Genomic DNA, 24,188 nt, shown 5'->3' with positions numbered 1-24,188 from the left:
CTCTCTCAAGCTTCTCCACATCCTTTTTGAATTGTGGAGCCCAAAACTGGACACAGTACTACAGCTGCGGCCTCACCAAGGCCGAGTACAACGGGAGAATGACGTCCCGGGATTTGCTTGAGAAGCATCTATGGATGCAAGCCAGCATTTTGGTTGCTTTACTAGCCGGAGCATCGCATTGCAGGCTCATGTTCATCTTGTGGTCAATGATGACCCCCAAGTCTCTTTCTTCCATAGTGCTAGCCAACATAGCACTGCCGAGCCTATAAGGATGCTGCGGGTTTTTCTTCTCAAGGTGGAGAACCTTGCATTTATCAGCGTTGAACACCATCAGATTCTTGTCTGCCCACTTGCTGAGCCTGTCCAGGTCAGCCTGGATCACCCGCCTGTCTTCTGGTGTGGATGCTTTGCCCCAAAGTTTGGTGTCATCGGCGAACTTGGCCAGTCCGCTTCTGACCCCAGTCCACATCATTAATGAAGATGTTGAACAGTATGGGTCCAAGGACAGAGCCTTGGGGGACATGTGTATTTCTGAATCTCAGTAAAAATCAAGACTGAAATTGTTGCACACTCTTGCCACACCTAAGTTGGATATATCCAACTGGAGAAAATAGGCCACAATATTTGAGAAATTAAGATGAATTACTAATGTGAGCGACTCTTAATATGTTGCATTAAGGTAATGTTGGATACCAATAAAGAAGTGGGGGGATAGTACAGGTAATCACTAGAACAATTAAACTAATGTGTTAATTGGCTTTTATGCCCATTTGAAACTATTGTTTATCAACAAATTTGTCTGGAACATCTGCTCCTAAGCAAAAGGTGATGTTTTCTCACAGCAAGTTAGTCGTAATTTTACATTACACACTGGAGAATAGACTAATTTTTGTTTTGTGGCTCAGATGGGTTCTGACTGACACCATGGGTCTAAACACTCCCAAGCAATAGGGCTCCATCAGATATGCAATAGTGAGAGTTTCAAAATTTATTTTAATCATAATTGCATTGTGCTCATCTGTCATCTCCAAGATTATTTCATCTTCTGTTGCCTCCTTTGCCTGGTTTATGTTCGTTTTCTTTTTGTATTGTGAATATCCCATCCCTTCTCACTAACAAGCCAAACAATGCAATCTTAGCTACCATTCCTTCGGTTAATAGTACTGAGTTATCATATTTCATGTGTAAGATCTGTCATCACCAGACTGGCTGCCATTGTTATTTCCATGCACATTGTAAACTATATTTTTCAGTGTGTTTGTTTTTCTGTGCAGTTAGTGTGGTGGTGGGGGGGGGGGGGAGGGGAGGGAGTGTGGCAGCATACAAATCGTCTAATTTTAAGGCTGTGTTAATGTTAAAAAGCAGGTCTAAGAAAAGACCTTCCAGAAAGGCAGGATTTATGGCAAGTTGACTTACAAAACTGTGAATTTGTTTTGATCTTGAACAGTGCAGAGTGCAGCCTTCAAGGCATTGTCTCAGCAGGTGTTGGTAATTTTATTAATAGATTTCAAGGACTGCAAAAAACTTACTACTCTTTTATTAATATTTGAGCAGGTGTTGGGAAGTGAATTCACGAGATCAAAGCACTGATGAGAGGTGTCTCCTGGGAGCAAGAGGCTTTTATTTTTTGAAGAGCAAGCTGTATACGTTGTGTAAAAATTAAAGATAAAAGAATACATGGAAAGTGATGAAATAGTCCAAAGATTTTTAAAATTAATTTTAAAAGGATTATTTTCAAGAAAAATGGTAATTCTATGTGGTTTAATTTTATAGACATAAGTGATAGTTTCAGTGATGATTTCCTATAAAATTTGTAATTTAAATTTCTTAATTATTTCCATTAGATTTACTGCAGCTGAGTTAATTTGAAGAGTGGGCAGCATATTTTCCATTCTATAACATATAGTTTAGATGGGTAACAGGCAGAGTTAGTGCCCTGAGCAAGCCCAATGGGAGATTGGTATCATCCCCCCTGCCTCCAAAGGTGGAGGAAGGGAGAGGTGCCCCGGCAGCAAGAGCAGCCCCATGGCATATCCCTTCTGGGAACTCCAACAAAACAGCCACCAGATGAGCCCTTGGTGCTGCTGCCACATACTCGGCCTGCCCCAGTTGTTTCTCTTAAAGCAGTAGCAGCAGCAGCAGCCAGGGAAAGCATGGGGCTGCTTTTGCTGCTGGGGCATGGAGACGCAGGGATGGGGTCATTCGCAATATTTCTCCTAATCTGGTGGTATTTGTTTTACTATATTTAAAATACTGTACTCTAAATTTAAACTAGCTTTTTACATTCTGTATCTTGAGGTAGCCTATATCATTCCTCACAAGATGCTGTGATTACACTTACCTGAAGAATTCAGGGTTTTGAACAACTATTTTTTTTTCATGGGAGTTTAGTTAAAAACCACTGGAATTGGTTTTTATCTATCTCAGGGTATCAATACACATTACATGTCTTCCAGGAGAAAGTCTTTTGTCCCAGGATCATGCAGACACAAAAATTCATTGTGAAGCACCTATGAAGTATGCAGTTTTAAAATGTGCAAACACTTTTCCCTAGAACAGTACTGTGTACAGTCTGTAAGTTAATTGTGTGTGATTCAAGTTAATTGCAAGTCATTTCAGGGGTAGGCCTGTTACTGTCACTGGCCACCTACCAGCAGAGGAACAGCCCTTCAACTTGGGAGAGCTATGCATACGATGACTGTGCTGCCATGTTTTGAATTGGGTTAAAGCCCTGGACAACTGGAACTGCCTCAAGTGAGGCATCTGTTTCCACCTTCATTTAGTTTCTCAAAAAGCATCTCTCCTGCAGTGTCATTTTCCTTTCATCCTCAGCATTTCTGAGGTAAGAGGTATTCAGAAGGTTTGTGAAATGCAAGAGATGGCTCTGCTTTGTTTACTGTGCCCTTTCATTGAATACAAAATTAAAGGCTCTCAGAGCGCTGTTAATTCACCTAAATGGCATGCACAGGAGTAGAAGTGCTATTATATTCGATCCTACATTCACAGGTACTCATTTACCCAGACAATTACAAGGCACAATATCTGAAACGCCAAGAACACCCTATAATATATCCTAGGTAAAAGCAGAGCACAGGATGGCACTTCCAGTACCACCACAATGGGAAGGAAATAGTTTGTTTATATGCTCAGAATTTGCTAGAAAATGGGTTTTACCTTACACTGTAGCAGGAGGAACTTCCCTCCCACCCCCACAGGCCATACCAATCTGACCTAGGGGAAACATTTCTTCTGACCCTAAATTTGATAATTGGTCTTGCTTTTCTTTTCAGAGTCACACCTCTAGCAAGGAACCTTTGAGTTTTCTATGCGTTTGCAGGAGCATTAGAGCACCTCAGTCAAAAACTCAACAAACCCCAAACCAAAAACAATCCCCACAGCTGAAGCTTGGGTTAACATCTCAGTGTTTCAGAAGAGGGCAACCTTCCCCTGCAGAAGCCATCAGAATTTGAGCTGGGAGAAAAAATCCTTTCTAGTCCATATGGGCAAACAGCAGAAGTGCTGGAGCATGGGATTAGCAGACCCTTTTAATGCTAGAAGTGTTATCTCAGTACCTCTACAGGAGAAGGGAGCTTAGCTAAAGATTCCTCAGAAAAGTTACAAATGTAAAATGTTCTAATTTTAAGGCAAGTCCTAAGAGGAGACGTTGAAGGAGCTAGGCTTGTTTTACTTGTGAAAAAGGCATTTAAGATCTAAATCCATATATGAATACATCAGTGGATTGACCACTGTAGCCCCTTTCTTTACGTGTGGAAGGTGAAGGTGGTATGTTCTGTGTATTGTTAGGGTTAACTGTAGTTTTGCTGATAAGTTAGATGATGGATTTGTATAGGATGGTTTGGATAAGGAAGATCCTGCTTAAAGCACAGGTTTGGACTAGGTGGCTTCTCAAGGTCTCTTCCAGCCCTATTTCCCTATGATTACCTGAATTTGGCTTGAATGGAATTTAGATGACTTCACTGCGCTTGCTAGTGCAACTAATAAGCAGAAATGAAATTAGAAGTTAGCTCATTGTTAGACTCTTTAACGCTTACATAAGTATACACACACCACTGGTAGCTAAAGGAGCTGACTGCAGGCCTTGCCTGAGAGAAGTTAATGGGAGGGGTTTTTTAGCACATTGTAGTATATGTGCAATGCGACTGAATAACAGTTACAGGGAAGAAATGTTCTTTCAATTTTTTTTTTTTCACTCTTGTATTTGTATATTCATGTTTTCCTGTATTTAAAATATTATTGCTCTTTGGTGAGTCTAGAAGCTGTAAGAGAACACTTTTTTTTTTTTTTCACTTTGCTAGGAGCTGTCTGCCAGACTGTTGTCTATTCACAGTGACCAAGACCGAATTGTGGTGACATTTAAAACTTTTGAAGAGATATGGAAGTTTATAACCTATTATACCCTTGGTTGGTAATAATATATATATTTTTAAAATATTTATTTATTTTAAATCCCAACATTGTTCAATATGTTTGTAGGGGAAGATGTGTACATGAAACTAATTAACTGAAAATAATTATTGAAAGGGTTTGATGGATAAAAACCCTGTTGCTCTACTCTTCCCCTGGACAAATGGGAAAGATGTTCAAATGCTCCCAGGACTGGAAGGAGTGGAAAACCAGCTGTTCCCCATGCCTTCCCCAGCCTGGGGTGACCCGTCTTGGGAATATTTCTACCCCACAATGGTAGAAATGAATGTCTTTCCACAGCCAGGGTGAACAACATATATCGTGATACTGAACAGTTAGGAGATAATGTTTGCCTGAAACTTTTCAACACATTCTGCTTCAGCAGTTTGTTTTCATGATCTTCAAAGTGTCTCTCGGATTTATATAAACGCTTCTGGTTAGTATCAGAAATGGCTGATTGAAAAATCTTATTTTACTACTATTGTTACTGGTAGTCTATGCTAATTCACATCTGATATTGGACCTGTGTCAGAGACTCCAGCTAATATCACCAAGAACTTTGCAAGTGTATCTGTAAGTGGAATTTTGCCAACACTGCAATCTAGCAATAGCTGTATGTTGTATTTTAACCACCAATTTAATTACCTCACTATTTACCACTGCTTACAGCCTTTTGGAGGGGGTGTTGTGTTAACTACATTAAAGGAAATATCTTGAATTGGACTCTTGCCAGGTTATGTAAATCACTGCATGGAGAACTTGTTGCTAGATCAGTCTTTCTGGCTCTCTTCACAAGAGAAGAATAATGGTAAACAAGAAGAAGCCAGAATTGAAGTCTCTATAAATGAAGAGTCTTTAAATTTGATGTACAGAGGTCTTTTAATGCAGGAAGGTAAGGAGTAATGTATATGCAATGACTATATGTATGGGCCCCCTTACCTCTTAAAGATAGTATTTGGAATGCAAAAGGAAACGTATTAAAGGTCTAATTCAGTCCTCTCTATTCAGTAGAAACCTCACTAGGATTGGAAGGGAGGTTCAAAAAAATGTCATAGTATTGACTACAACATTAGGAGAATCTTAAATCTTTTTAGTATTAAGTACAATGTAGGAGACAGCTGCAGAATATTTTTAACATATGTTTCTTTTGCAATCCCAGTAAATAAATGCATCTGGGAGTGGATACTTAAAAAATGCTTTTTTCCTAAAATGCACAATGATCCAGATTCTACCATTCTTAGGGTGTGGACAGATGAGTAAATTATATTGAGGTAAATGGGAGGAGTTTACCATGTGCTGTTTGATCTGCAGTAAGAGTTTTGTATGTCTATCCTGTGGGAAATGGAAGCTAAGTCAGGGAAATTTATCCCTGAATGTAATACCTGCTAAGTTATCAGGGGAATTTTTTTCCTCTACATCTTTAGCTCAGTAACATTTCTTCATCTGTCACATAGTCACATCTAAGAATTCTACAGATAATAATTTTTGTCTCGGCTTTATGGTTTGAACACATTGCAAGTTTTACACATTGAACACGTTTTACGATTGTATTCTAGTTCACCCATAACATTGCTTTAGGTTGGAAGCATTTCTAGTAACAGTTCCCAAATTAAGGGTTCTGATGACAAATGGGGTCACAAACCCCATATGAACACAGTTGGAAATGCTAGTTTCATAGCAGAAGTCGGTTGTAAGCTTGGAAAGATTGAAAACACTGAAATAGAGGTTAAAAACAAGTTGGGGCAAACTTTCATGACAAAATAGTCTAATGAATTCTGTTCAGTTAAAATAGTAAGTTGGTCTACTTTCAAGCATGCGCAACATTAAAACGACTGAAGTACTACTAAATTTGAAACCTGACGTGCATTGCTTTTATTTTAAGGGACATTCTTTGTCTTGTGTTCCGACAACCTCATAAAAGAGGTGACAGCTGCAGATACTGTAGTGAAAGTTTATCAGAATGAGTTTGTGACTGAAGACACATCCGGTGGATCACTGAGTGATGACCTGACTTTAGACAATAAAGTCACTACAGAACCTTTGATTCCTTTTCATCAGTAGGTACCCGACTTGAGTCTTCTATTTGATAAGTACAAGTATATTTATTTACATATAGACATTTTAAAATGAAGGCATTTGGGGCTGGCTTTGTGGATAGCACCCTCTATTCAGGAAGTCCATTGATCTTCTCATTCCTTTCTTAGACTCCTTACTTCCTGAGTGATGTAAGGAAAATGCCTACGACCATATGTAATAATAAATCAAGTGCCTTTTTCTTGACTTACGATGGCTGTCCATTTTTAATGCAGTAGAAAGGATGTTGGTTTTGAGAATTTTTAGGTTTGTGGATGTGCTTTCACTTTTCACATGTGAACAACTGTAACTCAGAAATGTCTGAGTGGGGAGAGACTGCTAGCCTATTATGTCATTCCACCATTTGACAACTTCTTGTTGCAGCCTCCTTGGGGCTCAGGCTCATGCTGTTAATCTGTCAGTGGGCCTTCCCCTCTTCATTATTGCAGGGCTTAGCAGAACGTCGTTTTCTGGCTCATAGAGGTCTGAGGCTGAAGTAGGCCCCATAAGTAAGTGCTTGTTAGTGGGTACTAAGAAACCCCAGGCCACTGACTCTTAGAATAATATCAGAAACACCATTTTTACTGCTGCTAAGACAGCAAGTAAACAAAAGCAAATACAAAATGGCTTCTGCTGCCCTCCCTGAAGAAACACATTGGCTAAACCAGTCTATGAGCCAGAATAATTCTTTAATTTCAGATGCCATATTTTCTCATGTTCCATATGCCCCCAAACAAGACATGCATCTTGTTCTTGGAAGGTACAGTATATAAAACAAGAGATTCCTAGAGCTAGGGCTGACTGTGACATAAGATTAAGTCCTCCTGGAAACTTAAGTGTGTTTAGGAAGGATAGCATCCCAGGGGGCACCCTGGATGAGGCAGCCAGAGCTACTTCTAGGTATGGCAGGACATGCATGAGCTACAGTGTTCAGCCAGTAGAGACTGTGGGTGTGAGGGAATTAACACAGGACTCTGCCCATTCTGCATGCCAGGGTTACAGAAGTGGCAGTTGTCTTGGCAGCATTAGAGCATAGTGTCTGCATACTTCTAATTTTGGAAGGCTGAATTTGGGGGGGAAGGGGGGTGGAAGGGTGTACATGGTAAATACAATATTTGATTTTATTCATGTAATTCGCTACATAGTATTGGGGGAAAAGTGCAAGACATTGAAACTTAGCTCTCTAGATAGTTGAGCCTACTTTTGCTTTTTAACAAAATGTGCTTATTGTTTGTACTGTGGTGGAACCTACAACCCAGCCCCTTTAGTCAGCATTTGCTGTGCAAGGCACTGTACAGATAGATAACAGAATAAAAAGATGCCCCCTGCCCCAAAGAGCTTCAGTTTGAAATGAATGTAAGATTTTATTTTTTTTTTACTGGCACTTTGCAAACCTGAAAATAGAGAAATGTGTTAAATTTCACATTGAATATCTTAGCATAGCTATTTCATGTGGCTAAATGCAGTTAAAGCAGCTGTGTTAACTTTGCAGTAGCTTAAATGCTGCTACCATCAGCACCTGGGGAAGTAGTTGGTGAGAAATTTTACATAAAAAGAACATTTTCAAAGAGAAAATATTTGTGGAAATTTGTGAGATTCCCCCCCCCCCTTTTTTTTTTCCTTCTAGTTTTTACCTCTAATGAATATTTGATCATAATATGATTTGTATAATCAAGAGGATGGAGTATGATTTCATGACATTTCAATAATTTCCATATATGATCCTTAGTTGCCAGAATGAAAGAAGTTTGATTCTGAAAACCACAGGAAAAAAACACTAAAATGAATAATACACTGAAAGAAGTAGGCATAAAATATCATTGGAACTGTCAAAACATTTTAGTGAGATGATTTTTTTTTTTTAAACTTAATTCAACACTTCTTTTTCCTTTCTCTTCTAGGTGGTTTCTTAAAGTCTGTTCTGATTCTATTGATTTTGCTTGCAAAACAAAATCTCAACCCAGTGAGCAAATTGGTAAGAAATTCTTTCTAATCTTTGTATCTATTCTTTTTATCTATCATAGAACTAAACTTTAAATGATTTAGAAATGCTAATAATATACCCTTAAAGTAGCAGAATTGTTTTCAAATCGTTGTACTGCACTGCTAGCGATGCATAAAAGTCTGTTTTTATATCTCAGCACAGTACAACTCTAGAGCATCTTTCATCCAAAAATGCTTAACAGACTATGTATATGTCTAATTCTTGTTTTAGTAATGATGATGTGCAGCACATTTTGACTTAGAAGGCTTGCATTTCTTATAAATACTACTCATTCACACATGAGGATGATAGATCAAGTAGCTTTATAATGCAATCTAGTCAAAAGGAATGAGAATAAGTTTATAAACTCTTCCCAAAAGTATGTATTTAAAGTTTGTCAATTAGAAAGGTAAATCAGAAAAATCCAAGGATTTTAATATGCATGTTGTCATGCATACAGATGCCCCGCCCCATGGCTAAAGCTGCCACAAATACAAAGATTAATTATCACTCACTGGCATTTCCTTTTGTATACTAATCCAGAAGTGAAACAGTGTTGTGCATGGGTGCTATACAAGGTATTTACCTTAGGCCAAATGCTGCAAACCATACTAGGGCAAAGTACTGGTGTCAACAAAAAAAACCCTTAACACTCTGATATTGTTTGAAAATTGAGAGATGTAGTTGGGACAAATTAGGAGGAGGGAAATTTCATCAAATTAAAAAAAAACTTTTTTCAAATGTCAAAATTCAGAAAATATTTCTACCAACTCTAGGGATACTTGAAAAAATAGCAGTTATTTCATTTTTAGTCTTGAAATTCTGAAAAATGAATGGAATTGCCCAAGTATTGTAAGGATTGATGACTGACTGACTGTGGGATTGGCTTTCTCTTTGTTCTATACTGAAGTGCTCTAAATAGGAACAACTTGCTTTTAAAGTACCTAAAGGTAATAAATCTTCCCTCAGAAAAGTCATTCAACCATCTCAGGATTATCACAGGCCATTATTGTTTCCTTTTATTATGCTAAGTTGCATTCTGCCTATCTCTTCAAATTAATGCATCTCCAAATCCTTATTGTGCAGCAACAGGATCTTCTCTAGCAGTGATTAGCTACAAAAGTGCTGCTCCCGAAGAGATTAGCTTCCAGAAGGGGGACAAAATTGAAATCATTGGCTACTTCATTGAATGCATGCCATGGTTTGTGGGAAGGCATGTATTTACTGGTCAAATTGGTTTTGTAAAGACAACTCATGTTACACCTGACATCTCTAGAACTGAGTAAGTTGTATGTATATAATAATTTATCTGTGGCCCTTTTTTGTTTATTTTTTAATAGCTTATAGTTTTCAAATGTATATTATATTTAAAACTCTTTAGATCTCTTTCTGGAGATAATTACCATAGTGTGATATGTTTCCATGTCAACAAATGGAAGGGAAACTTCAGCATAAGGCGTGATGCTCTCCATTATTAATTTCAGATCCAGATCAGTGTATTGAGAGACAATTCACGTATTATCAGGATTGATCATCACAATATATTTGATCAGTCTTACTTTCTTGGATCAGAAATTCCAGCCAGTCTTTCTATTATAGTTGCCTCCATATTTGGTGACCTCCTGTAATCAGGTTTAAATAGATGTAGGCACTTTTGCTTTGAGTATGGGCAGTCTGTGTACACTACAAACTTCAGCTTGCATTGCAGTGTAGATCTTAGTTGCATTGCAAATCTTAGTTGAGGTCACTAATTAATGACTGTAAAGAAAGCTAGAAGGCTCTTTTAAAAAAAAAAAAAATAAGCCTTGTTGGAAATTTAACCCTCAAAGTTTAATGCAAAGGCAATAGCATAACATACTTAGTCTTACCACAGTGAATGAATTAATATTTTAATAAATGATATACTAAAGTACAGGAATACCAATAAAGATTTCTCTGATTTGCTTCAAGAGTGATTACCAGCTTCCAGAGTTGGCATTTATCAATGCATATTGGCATGCAAAGTAACCATTATCAATTTATCCACTAAGCTGGCAGCACTCATAAGCTGTTTTATCCTCTAGCGGGCAAACTGTTAAAGTGGCAGGTAGTGCATACTATGATAGTGTACAGAAGCCAAATATACTTTATTCCTGTGCATTCATTGAATAAATATGGGGCAAACCACTTTATTTAAAATTGCTGCTTCATTTGTAGCTCCCAAAATTTGGATTTTCTGGAAGAGGAAGAGAAATTGTTTCTCACCAAAGAAAAAAATGCTGTGGAAGAGGATGTGATGCATTTAGTAAAGCAAACATTAAATACAGAAGTTTTCACTGTATATAGAATAGGTAAGGATGGATTTTATTCTCTGAAAAATCAATTCTTTCCTCAGGACCCATGACTAATTCCTGTTAATGCACAGATATTTTTATTCACTTTTTCTATAGTTGTCAGTGATATGTTTTCCCCTTTGTTGCTGTTAGAAATTGCATGCAAAAGTCCTTTTAGATTATCTTTGCTTTTCCTGCTGATGCAACACTGTCTCTTCAAGGTATTCATCAATTCCTTTTGTCCACTTTTAAATGAACTAAGTAATGTTTCTTCTGTGACCCTGAGACACTGTTCTACGGTTAAGCAGATTTTGCAGCTTTCAAAGAGAGTGCGGCATTATAAAAGTGGCAGTGCATACACTCAGTTACTATCTGTTTTGTGGTATTATCAATAAAAATGGTGTAATTGTTGAATGCTAATGAAAACAAAAATACATACCTCTGTGCTTAAATAAGCTTTCAAAAGACTGTAGAAGTCCTACCTGTAACTGTCAGTACCAATGTAATATTTTTCTTTTAGTAAAGTGGCTTTTTGATATAGTCACTGCTTTTAAAGCCCTCTCACTTTCCACAATGGATAGAAATAACAGGAAAAGTGAATTCAGCATCTCATTCTTTTACTAAAATCAAGGCCAAGAGGGTTCACTGATTTTAGCATAAATAGATTAAGCCTGCATTTGTCAGGGACCAGTTTCTTGTATTTAATCCATTTTCCCTTGCATAATATTTGACAAGTATAACATGTCTCAGAAAAAAGTGTCTTGTCTTGACTTGCCATATATTTTAGTTTATTTAACATGCTTTCCATGATCTGGTGAACATAGTCTGGTCTGTTATCTAATTTATGATTTGGCAGTTGCCTAACTAGTGTAACTTTAGTCAAATCAGTAGAGCCATATCAGATGTTTTAGTTCTGCATGCTGATCCTACATCCTGGTAATGTCCATCACTGTGATATGACATAAATGTATTTTAGCATCAAAGAGGTGTTATAGCTCTGGTCAGGGGAATGTGCAAGAAGCAAGGTTTTGTTGGTAATAGGGTGGATCCACAGGGAGTGAGGTGGCACAGTTGCGCATGCGAGCTCTTGGCTCTGGCTCTGCCTGGAATCACTGCTTTCACTAAGCTCACAGGATGTGTGGCAAGGTGAAAGGTGTGTGTGTGTGTGTGTGTGTGTGTGTGTGTGTGTGTGTGTGTGTGTGTGTGTGTGGCCACATCCTCACTTGCCCTGTTCCTGATCCCATACAACCATTTTACTGGTCCAGGTCTACAGTTGGGAGAAATGTTAGACAAACTTGTAGGGATCTATTTTGTGGCCATGTTGGTCTGAGAAAAAGAGAAATACAAAACTCTTGGTTCAGAGGTGATACCTTTTATTAGACCAACTAAAACGTAGCAAAAAAAAAATTCTTTCTTTGCAAGCTTTTGGACACATGCATCCTTCTTCAGGTTGAGGAGGAATCAGAGATTGTAAAAGCCCTCTTGGGTAGAAAATAAACTTCATTTTGCACAGGGGAAGTTGAGGCTTGTCGTGTGTTCCCTAGGGTCTGTAAGAGTGCTTTTGTGAGAGTTGCTCTGTGATGTGCAGATAAGGCAAAGTGACATCCTCAGATCTGGGAAAGAAGTAAATACAGTCTAAGCTAAATAAGAGATGAAACGATTACTTTTGTTTAACTCCGTAATGTGTAAATAACATGGACTAAATGCACACGTGGTCTTATGGCTTATTATCTCTTCCATCTGATAATTTCTCTGAACACTACAGATAATAACAACCCTCTTCCCTTTTAAATAGTCTTGTATTTTTTTCAGAATTTAGGTTATCTATTTCAACTGCCCTTGACTTGTTTTGTAGCTGCTTCTGATGACTTTCCTCCTTTGGTTCACTTCCGTCTTCCTCTTCTATAAGAGTTAAGTCATTGTTTAATCTGGTTTTTTGCTTGGGCTATATCTGTTTCTTTCCCATACCTGAAGAATGGCACGTTGTGCCCAAAAGCTTGTCCAATCTTATCTAACTATATACTGTATTTACCGAATAATTAGGTTCTATAGCTGGAACATTTATAAATTTGTTTTAATTTTCCAGGTATAGAAGCTAATTTATTGGAGGGTTGTCTTGAGTTCATGTGCCCCCTGCCTCCTCCCATGCCCCTCCACTGCTGCAGGCAGGAAAGCAGTAGCATAGGGGCAGGTAGCGGGGCAACAGGTCAGGCAGCTGGGGGGGAGGGGGGCAGACATCCCCCTTGCTCTCTGCCCCACTCCCCTTCCACTTCTTTCCCCTGCAAATGAATAGTAAGTGTTTTATAACAATACAAATACCAATATAATACCATTGACTAGCAGTGAAAGGCCTTAATAAAGCAGAAATTAGATCTGTTAGAGTTTAATTCCATAATCCTATATTTTAGATGTTCTGCCACTTCTTTTGTGCATTTAGCAAGTGTAGAATAACGATCCTCTTCATTAAAGTATGGGTACTTTAATAAGAAAGCATCAGAAACCTTGTTAGAAGGATATGCAATAAAACACATCTTACTGGAACTGGCAAACTCATTAAGGAATGCATACATAACCAGTTAAGAGGTTTACTTTCAATTGATTAGAAATTCTCTGCAGAAGGCGCGGTAGCCTCTCTTTATATAACGCAATGATTCTTCCATATTGTATAGATGTGCATTATTAAACAGACAACCTTTTAAATTTGTTTCCTGAATCTGAGACCTAGAAAATGTGTGAGCAAGAAAGAGAAGAGAGAGAGACACCTAATGGAAGTAGTGAATGAAGATAGTGTGGATACCTCCACAGAAATTTTTCATGCATGCTAATATGATTATCTACCAACATGTTGCTAGAATGGTCTGGTATATGACTACTCATCTTTTTTTTGCCAATAAATTACTGTTTCTTGAAATTATTTTTTTAGAAGACTGACACTAAAACTCATTTGAATACTACTACTAATGAATAATAATAGCTTAATATGCCAGAGCTATAACATAATGTTCCTTTTTTAAAAGAAATCTTGCATTCTAAGGGTAATGTTTATAAAGTTACATAACAGTATGTATAGATTGATATAGGTTCTACATAATGCAATAGCTACTTATTGCTAATTAAACTATTCTGACTTGCACCAAATCTTATGATTACAGCCATATCCTGGCATATGTTTCGGCAAGGGTATACATAAATACCACATGCAGATAATATAAATAATGCAGAGGCAAAGAACATGAATAAGAAAACATAGAACTTATAAAAGTGGAGGGAAATTTGCCCTTGAGTTAATGTTTGTTAAGTTTTACAAAATACTCCAGTATTTTTAATTTTTATGATATACTTTGTGTACATTAGGATATTTAAAACCAAATAAATGGGCAAAACACACAATGTAATTAATATTATTATTTTTATTGTCTCTTAGATGGATTAGAACAATTAGAATTTCAGAAGCCTTATGAGCAAGGTAAAAGACATAATATGCGCTTTGTATTACTTTTCATTACATGGCCATGTTCAGTCTTATCATGGCAGCATTCATGCCAGCTCCCAACTGTACAATTTGCTACACCTTTTCACATTTGAAAACTTGTTCCTACTTCATATCATTCCCTTCCCCCTGCACTTTTTGTATTTTTTGTTTCTTGGGGTTTATTGGTATTAAATACTCCGTTTCAGACTTTTCCTTCCACTTGCATGTTAGCCACATGCTGTGCAATATTGCTGTGACCTTCTCTAGCAGAAAGAAAGCAGAACGTGGTCTTTTTGATACCTTGGGAATATTCAGTTCTAAATTACATTGGCTTGCAAATCTGCTAAAAGTCTCATGCTCATCTACTGTTTTCCTGATGGTGTATTCCTTTCCATTGTGTTTTCTTGGTTGAGCATGATGTCATTTTAATATTAATTTGCATTTTCGTATTTACAGCCCCATCCTGGATCAGTGTGAGGCACTGAATGCATGTGTAAGACCGTATGGCCCCTGTCCTGTTAAACTTACATTCTCCCAATATAAACTGAGAATCCTTGATGTTCCTGCAGGATAGTTATTGGACCAGAGTCCTGTGAAATTCTGAAATTCTTCATAGAAAGCTCCAACAAGCTCTTAATGATACTCAGTAATTTCTAATCAACAATATTTAGAGGCATTTCTCTGCCCAGTGATCTGTGGGAGAACTCTCCAGCAATTGGGAAAGGAGGGAGTAATCTTCCTGTCCTTTCATAACCCTATGAAGCATTCAGGCATCACAAAAATGGTAGTGGTAGGAGAACCTGGATAGTGAGAAACAAATCATTAATTGGTGCAAATTGGGGCATCTACATGAACTTTATCAACTACAGTGTTTTTATAAACTTAATTTGTGTGTACCCATGTATGTATATTAAAATTATGAATATATCATAATTATAGTACATACATTTAAATAATCTATATGGAATAATCAATTGTGTTAATTGTATTATATAAAAACAGTGTTAATTTTATTGTGTATTACAATTAATCTTAACAAAATAAGAATATTAACTATCAACTTTTCACATTTCCTTAGGAAAATTCTATTAGTGTTTTCCTTAAATGTTGAATTTCTTGCCCCATACACTTTTAGCTTGCATCTATTTACCTGGATCCTTAACTGACTTTTGTATTGCAGACTTTTCACATCACTCATCTCACACACAGTTCAGTAGAACGAAGAAGGTGAAAGAATTCCTGATGAAATGTAAAGATTCGCAGCTCCAGTTGGAAAGAACAGCGAGTCAAGAAAAGGATTTTTATAGCTCTTCAAATAAAGAGACCGTTCCCTTGTCTGAAGAACCACATTTCTGCATACATCAAGATAAAGATGATCTGGAGTCTGAGGTCTTTCAGTCTTTGTTACTGTTTTTAAACAGTAAAGAGTACGAGAGAGACTTCAAAAATCTCTATGACTTCTCATTCCCATTTCTGAGCACCACATTTTATGGCTATAGTGGTGAGGATGAACTAGTTGGCTATTTTAGGTTGGCAAGAGAGGCAGCAAAAAAAGCAAATATGCCTTGGGCCCTGACGAGGCTATGCTTTCTTTTGGGTAGACTGAGTGTTAGAAAGCTGAAACTTTCTCAAGCACGGGTTTATTTTGAAGAAGCCATGGGAGCAATGAAAGGAGATTTTGGTGACCTTTATCTGGTTATTGCTCTTTATACAAATCTAACAGCCATTTACTTGAAGCAGAAGAACAAAGAAAAAAGTGCTCGCATTTTTGACAAGGCCGCATCCCTGCTTGTGGGGATTCCCAACTGCATTTGCAGCACTGACATGGAGTCGGATATTTTAAGGAATGCCTTAAAGAGGACAATAGTGAGTCAGAGCAAGCATGCAGAGGCTAGAGCATGCCTTCTTTTGGTAAAACATTACACAAAACTTAAGCAGTATGAAGAGGCACTACCATTTCTAGAAAGGCTGCAATTATTGAATAATGAGTTGGGTTTACAAAACAGCTCCTTGTCAATCAACTGCTATTTTAAACTGGGTGAATTCTACAGTCAGAAATACTTGCCACACATTGTGCTAAGCTGCGTAAGGATTGCTTCTTCCCAGGGCTCAGGTACTTTAATTAATTGTTTGAGAAGCATTGATTTGGTTATGAAAAATGCACCCAAGCTGTATCAGCTTAGAAAAGCAGGACAAACACTCCCATCACAAATTGCGCCTTACCTCAGACACGCACTTGCCTCTGTATTTACCAGTGAACAACAAAAACTATGCAGCACAATTTATCTTGGCTTAGCAGAACTGTACAGGCATCACAGACAATATGGGAAGGCCATTGTTTGTATGGAGAAAGTACTGGACTCCAATACTTCACCCAGTGCCGAAGAAACTATTAACCATTTAGTTTTACTTGCTTGGTTATATATTCTGCACAGACAAAATGCTGATGCTTTGGTCATTTTAAATGCTACAGCAGACTCTTTTTGTGGAAGTCCTCAACAGTTGGGTGTTATTTATAATATGATTGGTATTGCTGTGAAAAGAATGGAGAATATAAAAGAAGCAGCTGAGAACTACTACAAAGCTCTACAGATCTCGGAAGAGACTAAAACAACCCATAACCAAGCAGTTGTGTTGGCCAATTTTGGGATGCTATGTCTGGATTTAGCCGCTAGTAACTTGGCAGAGCGCTACTTCATCAAAGCCGTGAAGCTGTTCTCAAGGCTTCCAAGCATGGATTGTGGCAGAGATTTTATTCAAGTCCTTCTCCGACTGGGATCCTATTATGCTAATGGCACCCATAAGGAAAAAGGACTATTTTATTATGAATGGGCCTTTTTGGTAGCAATGGAAACAAATAATTTGGAAAGTAGGTACATTTCCTTTCCTTTTTGATTTCAAATGTACTGTGGTCATTTGGGAGTGTTTGTATTCTGTTGATATAACCAGATCTTTTCATTTCATTATCTGTGACTCAGAGCAAACATCGCCCTTTTCCTTTGCTGTACTGTTCTAGTCATCATTAAGGGTGTAAAACAATTAGACTAGTTTACAGTTAGTTGCACTGAACAGATGTAATATTCATCTTTTGCTCTGATACTACTGTATGGGAAGCTAACCCATTGCAACTTTAAATTGTTTCTTTGAGTTTTAAAGCTATAGTGGCTATGTCCACTTACAGTGGCCTAGGAATAGATTAAATCAGGTGATGTATGCTGGTAAGAATGAAGTCCTTCCCACTCTGAAGCGTATTGTTAATGCATTGCTCTTAAGTATTTGATTTGTCAGAAATAATGTAGAAAAAGGAATCTTAATGCAAAAAGTAAACATATTTAGAAAATAAAAAACAGGGGGAAAATTTGGTTGGGCATACTGATACTCATCTCCAGTACTGGCATAGAAAGGAATCTGTGCAGTGAACATAAAGAACATCGACTTTGTAATTTTTCAGTTAAGGGATGCAGCTGAGTGGGTCAAATGATGGTTAAAAAAGCTACATTGCTGGTCTTTCTAAATGACACTTCATTGGCCAGTCAGCAGGAGGATCGGAAGAGAACAATGCACTTAGCACGCTTTATTTTGGAGACAAAGCATGAGGTCATCTTTGGCCTTTACTAGTTCAGATGGAGAAAGGGTGGAACGTGGTAGTGAAATGTGATTTATTTTTTTGTTTGGGGTTTTTTTGCTATAGTATAAAGCAGTGCTTGAAAAATCCTTATTATGGAAGGCATTGTTTTAGCAAACCAGGATCACAATAAGTAGAATTGAATTCTATTGCATCACATTTTTAACCCCGTTAATAAGGATATATTTTTTTTGAGCGTTTCAAACCTGTTTTCCTAGGTCAGCTCCAAGCTATTCAGCTGCTGTGCCAATTCTACAGTAGAGTTGCTCCAGATGAAGCCCAGTGTGTCATCTACAATGAATATCAATTATCACTAGCTAGAAAAATGTCTGACAAAGTTTTGGAGGGACAAATTTTGGAAACCATCAGTCAGCTGTATCTCTCGTTAGGCACAGAAAGGTAAGATCCATTCTAAATGGTGTTGTTTTTAATTTTTAACAGGAAAGATTGTGCTGGAGGGCACAAGTGCTCTCTACGTTCTTCTGGTATGTCAGGTAGAGTGCAGTAGACTGCTCTGCCAATATGCCTTAGGTTAGAATTAGAGGTATCCCTTTTCATCTGAAAGATTTATTTGTCTAGGTTTTTTTAAATGACCTCCAAAGTTAGATTTACAAGGGTTTAGTACCAGCATTGGGAACCAAACGAACAAGGTGGACTTTTTTTTCCTGCTGAAATACTGAGACAATCATTAGGTCTCTACTGTGACTGTCAACACACTTTTCTAATTTTGAGGGTTGTTTTTGTATGGAAACATGTCCCCTAAGCTTGGGACAGACATTCAAAAAGCCTGAGCCTGAATTGATTCAATCTTTGCAATTTAGTTTAACCTGGCTAGGCTAAACCAGTTTGTAACTGTACAGACATCTCCTCTGGACTGAAAAAAAAATTCAGGCATGTGCCTGCAGTGGCTGAGACTAGAAGCTGTAGGGTGCTAAAGCAGCTCTCCCTTCCCTTTCACAGTGCTGAGCTGAGGGAGGCATGGCCAGGCCCTGGCAGGATGCTCTTATTATTTGCCACCCCCCCCCCCACCCCCCAGCAGCTTAGCAGGGAATGCTTATCACCCCTAACTCAGTGTTTATTAGCCCATTAAGAAAATAAAGCCTCTTTCCAATAGTTCAAGCTCTTTTTAAACAGTTTTTTCCAAGGAAGGATATTAAGCTACTGGTTGATTAGCTCCAAAAAGCCTGTCTGCCTTTGTCATCTCCCACAACACAGTTTTTAGACGGCATGTGGTCTGCTAGCTAGTGCTGAGGTGTTTGCATAAAGCAGAGGGGCGGGGGAAATAATCCCTGCTTAGCAGGGAGAAGCCAGGCAGATGCTCTGTTCCTGCAAGTCTCTGCCAGAGCTCTGGCCAGGGAGTAGCAGGGAGCCCTGCTGTGGAGCAGAGAGTCCCATCCAGCCCAGAGAGCATACTTGGGGAGTCTGAATCAGCAAGGGGTCTGGGACAGACACTGTATAAACTGGTTTGACGTAAATCAGTTAAGTCTGATACTACATTCAACCTGGTTTATCTCAAACCAGTTTCAACCATTTTCAAACTGTTTAATATGGACTGAACATCTGTTCTGTTACAGGTTTAAACCCATTTCTGATCACTTAAACTGGTTTATGTGTAATGTCTGTCTCTAGTCCTACAAACTGACCCAATTGGTCTGTATGTTTCTTCACAAGTTATGGCTGGAAACTCTGGCTGCTACCCCTCCCCCAGTGTCTGGTGTGTCGCAATATTAATTTCCCCATGGAAGTGCTGTGGGGCAGGAATGGGAGCTCCACACCCTGCTCAAATCATCGTGGGGGGGAGGGCGTGCAGATGCAGGCATTGGTCTCCGGGTGCCCGAGACCCATGGTATGCTACTGTCCTGGGCTCAGCCCAGCCACAGTACAGCCCAGTTAGAGTGGAACAAGAGCTGCTCTTGACCCTGGGACAGGGACACTGGGTGGCAAGTGAGGGAGGAGACATGCCTCTGAGCACAGAGGGGAAGGAGGGAAACTTACAATCTCCTGCTGTGTGATCAGAAACCAGGGCGAGGTTGTGCTACTACACCCCCTTTGAATCCATCCCTGGTGCTGTACAGATTATCTGTGTCATTTCCCCCCCCCCCCCATTTGGACAATTATGCTGTTCAGGCTGTTTTATCTTGGATTATAAAGCTGTTTGTTTGTGACTTCAGTGCTTTGGAGCAAGCTTCAGTTGAGGGTTTTTCAAGCTTTTGGCATGTACTAACCCAAACTGCTGCATCAGATGCAGCTGGCCCTTCTGCATGCCTGAGTTTCAGACCATTATCATTGTACTAAATAAGATAATTGCTTTAGGATATGATTGCTTTGAAAGATTGGCAGTGGTCAAGCAGAGATTGGAAGTTACTGTAATTAGCTTTAGGGGAATGTAGGACAAGTGACTGATGATGATGTTTTGTCTGATTTTAATTTCACATTATTTAACTCCTGCATGAGATATACTGGGCAAGCTCTCTGTAAGATTTTTATTTTGTAGATTGTATTGAAAAGTAAAAATATTGAGCTCTAGACTCTGCTTCACTTTCATCAAATGGCCTAGAGAGGGAATGTATCTGCAGCCACCAAATGTACCCCAGGTTTCTATTCAGTTTTCAAACTATACACTTATCTGAGTAAATTTAGATCCTGCATTTTCAGAATGGGCATATTTGTTTGTTTCCATCAAGTGGTGGCAGCAAGTGGTTTGTGGTGAGTTTCAGCCAATACTGACTTACCTTAAATGAAGACATTGGACTTTCAATCCGGAAACGAACACCAAACCCACCTTTTTCTCTTTGAATGTATTGACACTTGTTTTTGTTGGTACATATCTGACACCTGAGCCTGGTGGTTCTCAACCTCATTAGACTCCAGGCAACCAGCTAGATAATAACAGCTCTTAAGGTGCCTATACATGTGCAGCGAGGCTGCTCCAATGTGCAGGAATTAATCAAGTCTGCAGGAGCATGGTAATTACTGTGCTTCAGCAAACTCCAGTGCCATGCGTATTAATGTCCCTGTCCTGAAAAATGGTGGCAGGGGCACTTTAGCTAAAGCTCGTCAAATGAGACACACGAAGTGTCCCCGCCACCATTTTCTAGCATGGCGATGTGGATACACGTGATACTCTGGGGGTTTTAATTAGAGCAGCTCTTAGAGCTGCTGCAGTTAAAGCAGCCCTGCCCCCTGAGCACGTGTATAAACTCCCTCGCTTTCACTCATTTTTCATTACTGATAAATGACGCAACAATTCTTGTGTTGCAACCAACTTGGACTACAGCAGGTCAGAATGTTTTTGACAGTGTAGATCCCCGTTTGAAATCTCTCAGTTTATCTTTCGAATCATACGTAGGCTTTTGCACACACAACAGTGCCAATAATGTGTGGCACCCTTATAAGGATCTCATGTCACTTGGCTGTGAATCGCTCTATTGGCTAGTCTGTGGCTTCTACACCACTACTCTTTTGGAGGCATTTGTGGTCAATTTATTTCTGAACTTACTGTTGTAGTCATTCAGGATTTGAGGCCTCCTTAACTCACTTTGCAGCTGTCCTCTCAGGTTGTTGGTTTTAGCAGTTAATTAGGCAAAATGTCTGCCTATAGGTGTGCTAGTTTGTATTCTAATTAGAATGGGTCCACATCATGCTTTGTTCACTTCTATTTAGGTCTATTGTTTCTACTACAGAAAAATCTATATTTGGTTGTATAAGTCTAGCCCAGCAACTCTGGCTCTTTCCAAAAACTGGTTGTTTTCTTATGAAACACCTTGGGCACTGAACACAACTGTCTGTCTGTCTACAGAAAGATAGTCTTTCAAACAGGGACTTGACAATGCACAAATCTGTCTTTGTTCTTTCTAAGAACACTTGCCAGAACACTGTTGGCACTTCTACCACGGACAAGCATTTGGCAGTCTTTTCTTGTATGTTCTTCCCCACATTCCTTCTAGGCAGTAAAGTGTTTTTGTTGTTGACTTGTTTAATGCATTTTCTTGCTTGTTTAATGCTTTGCGATTTACATATAGGTAAAGGTTTCAATTTTTAAAAAAATAAAATGACTCATGAACATACAAACTCTGTTGTTTCCTGTTCCGTTTCTCAGAAGGCAACATAGATTCACACCTTTTAGCCTTGAAATCAGAGAGAGATAGCATAAGCTTTTGTGAAACAGCTCACTTACACTGTGAAAGGACACAGCATGTGCTTTCATAGCACCTCTCCTATTTCTCAGAGCCACAAACATATCTAGTTGAAGATCCGTTATCAACTTTTAGGTGCTTCCCTTCTGTTTCTTATGATTAGGACGTACTTTTTATGCTCAACTCTTGCGTGGAGTGAGGACTTCTCAAAGTTCTATACTAGTTTCCTAATTTAGCTTCCCCTGTTTGAGTGAACTGAAAACCATTAATGTATTGGGCACTTCAGAACCACCTGACTGCCTTCAGGATGTCTGTATTCAAATGGTAGTGCTTGAAAAGAGAGAGAAGCACTGTTTGAAATTCCTCTGTTGTCTTCAACATACCCAGAAAAATCAGCACTCATGGAATTTCTAACTGCTTCTTTCCTCCATTCAGGATATGTTGTTCTTAATTTCTTTTTACTCCTAGTATCATGTGGTGTTTATTCACTGATCTCTTGCGAATACCTTGAGCACTAAGTGATCTGATTTGATTCCCAGTCACAGTCCAAGTGGCTGTGCGTGACTGCAAAGACTTCAGTGCATCCTGCATAGTTTTTTAATTTGGGAAGCTCAGCTGTTAGAAGTATAGGGCATTCATACACATGCTTTTTTGCCCGTGACGTGCTGGAGATCTGTTGCTTCAGAGCAGACTCAATTAATCGAGCGTGCTCTGCATGCGAGCTGAGGTGAACTGTGCTATACCATGTGCAATTGTATAAGCAGCGAAGTGCGTGTCGGCGCACAGAAAAAGGTAGCAGCGTGCTTTTGAACTAAAGGTTCTTTAGAGGTGTTTTAGCTCAAAAGCACATCGCTGCCATTTTCTCAGCGCTGACATGCATTTTGCCACTTATGTAACTGTAAGTGTCACAGCACTGGGCGCTTACATCTGTAAGAAGTACCCGTAGTCTCCAAACATGCTTCTGTGATTGCAGGATGGTACTCCTATGTATTTTACATCATGTCTTTGTTCTTTGGAAAGCCTTTATGCAACATCTGATTATTTTTAAATATTTCTAAGTTTTGCTATATAGATCCACTACTTTGATATTTATCAAGATATTTGGTATTCATTTAGAGTTTTGAATATTTTAAGGGCTTTTTTTTTGTAATACTATATGGTTCATCATATGTTGCTTTTCTCATGCATCTGGCATAAGCATATTTAAAATTATATATCTGATGAATGTGGTTACAGTGATTTGATGATGACTTCTGCAAATTGATCAAATTTCTCATGTGAATATGCAATGAGGGGTCAACCAAGATCAGTGGAGCTTGTGAATCGGGATCAAAATATTGGTCAGGCTTGTTATCAGAAAGGCCTTTAGAATAAGAACATTGTGTCCTAGAACTGGGAGAAGAGCCATCTCTAGTCAGGAACATCAGGTCAAGAAGCACCTGGGTTTTCTAGAAAGGGTTAGGTTGATCAATGTGCGAACTGGTATATGTCTGGGCAGTTTAGATCAGGCAACAAATGGCCAGCCTGTTCTAACTTCTCTGGATCACTCTTCCAGCTTTTTGTTAAATAGAGGGATACCATTTGGCACCCTCCAGCAGCTGATTTTAATAAAAAATTACATACTTACTTTAGTAACTTGTAACCTCCATCAGACCTCTTGATTACACCATTCTGACCTGGCAACATGTTGCTATTTAAATTACCAGTTTGTCTGAGAACATTCTGTATGAAGTGTTTATTCTCAAATGTATGAAGAGTTTTACTCCCTTTTTTTAGTTTTACTCCCTATAAATATATAAGGGGTGTACATCAGGATCTGGGGGAACACTTGTTCACCAGAGTGCCCCAAGGGATGACAAGGTCCAATGGTCACAGACTCCTCCAAGACTGTTTCAGGCTGGCATAAGGAAGAACTTCTTTACTGTCTGAGCCCCCAAGGTCTGGAATAGACTCCCTCCAGAAGTGATTCATAGATGTTAGGGTCGGAAGGGACCTCAATAGATCATTGAGTCCGACCCCCTGCATAGGCAGGAAAGAGTGTTGGGTCTAGATGACCCTAACTAGATGCCTATCTAACCTTCTCTTGAAGACCCCCAGGGTAGGGGAGAGCACCACCTCCCTTGGGAGCCCATTCCAGACCGTGGCCACTCTAACTGTGAAG

General features: G+C 38.8%; 1 protein-coding gene across 9 annotated transcripts in view; it reads left to right on the top strand.

Moving 5' to 3' along the window:
- SH3TC1 (SH3 domain and tetratricopeptide repeats 1) overlaps positions 1-24,188 on the top strand; it is a 68,509-nt gene that overhangs the window by 33,527 nt on the left and 10,794 nt on the right. For 8 of the 9 annotated variants that reach the window (XM_014607699.3, XM_019479230.2, XM_014607696.3 and 5 more), the window contains 9 exons: positions 4,317-4,422; positions 5,159-5,317; positions 6,308-6,482; positions 8,400-8,473; positions 9,569-9,764; positions 10,679-10,812; positions 14,219-14,260; positions 15,447-17,135; positions 18,110-18,290. In XM_014607699.3, the coding sequence (XP_014463185.1) occupies positions 4,317-4,422; positions 5,159-5,317; positions 6,308-6,482; positions 8,400-8,473; positions 9,569-9,764; positions 10,679-10,812; positions 14,219-14,260; positions 15,447-17,135; positions 18,110-18,290 (2,756 nt within the window). Of the gene's footprint in view, positions 1-1,554; positions 1,747-4,316; positions 4,423-5,158; positions 5,318-6,307; positions 6,483-8,399; positions 8,474-9,568; positions 9,765-10,678; positions 10,813-14,218; positions 14,261-15,446; positions 17,136-18,109; positions 18,291-24,188 lie in introns of all 9 variants that reach the window. The other variant, XM_019479269.2, reaches the window with a different exon arrangement.

Source organism: Alligator mississippiensis, chromosome 2 (assembly GCF_030867095.1).
Source record: "Alligator mississippiensis isolate rAllMis1 chromosome 2, rAllMis1, whole genome shotgun sequence".
NCBI lineage: Eukaryota > Metazoa > Chordata > Crocodylia > Alligatoridae > Alligator > Alligator mississippiensis.
Note: the sequence above shows the minus strand (reverse complement) of the source record. Positions and strands in the feature narration are given on the sequence as shown.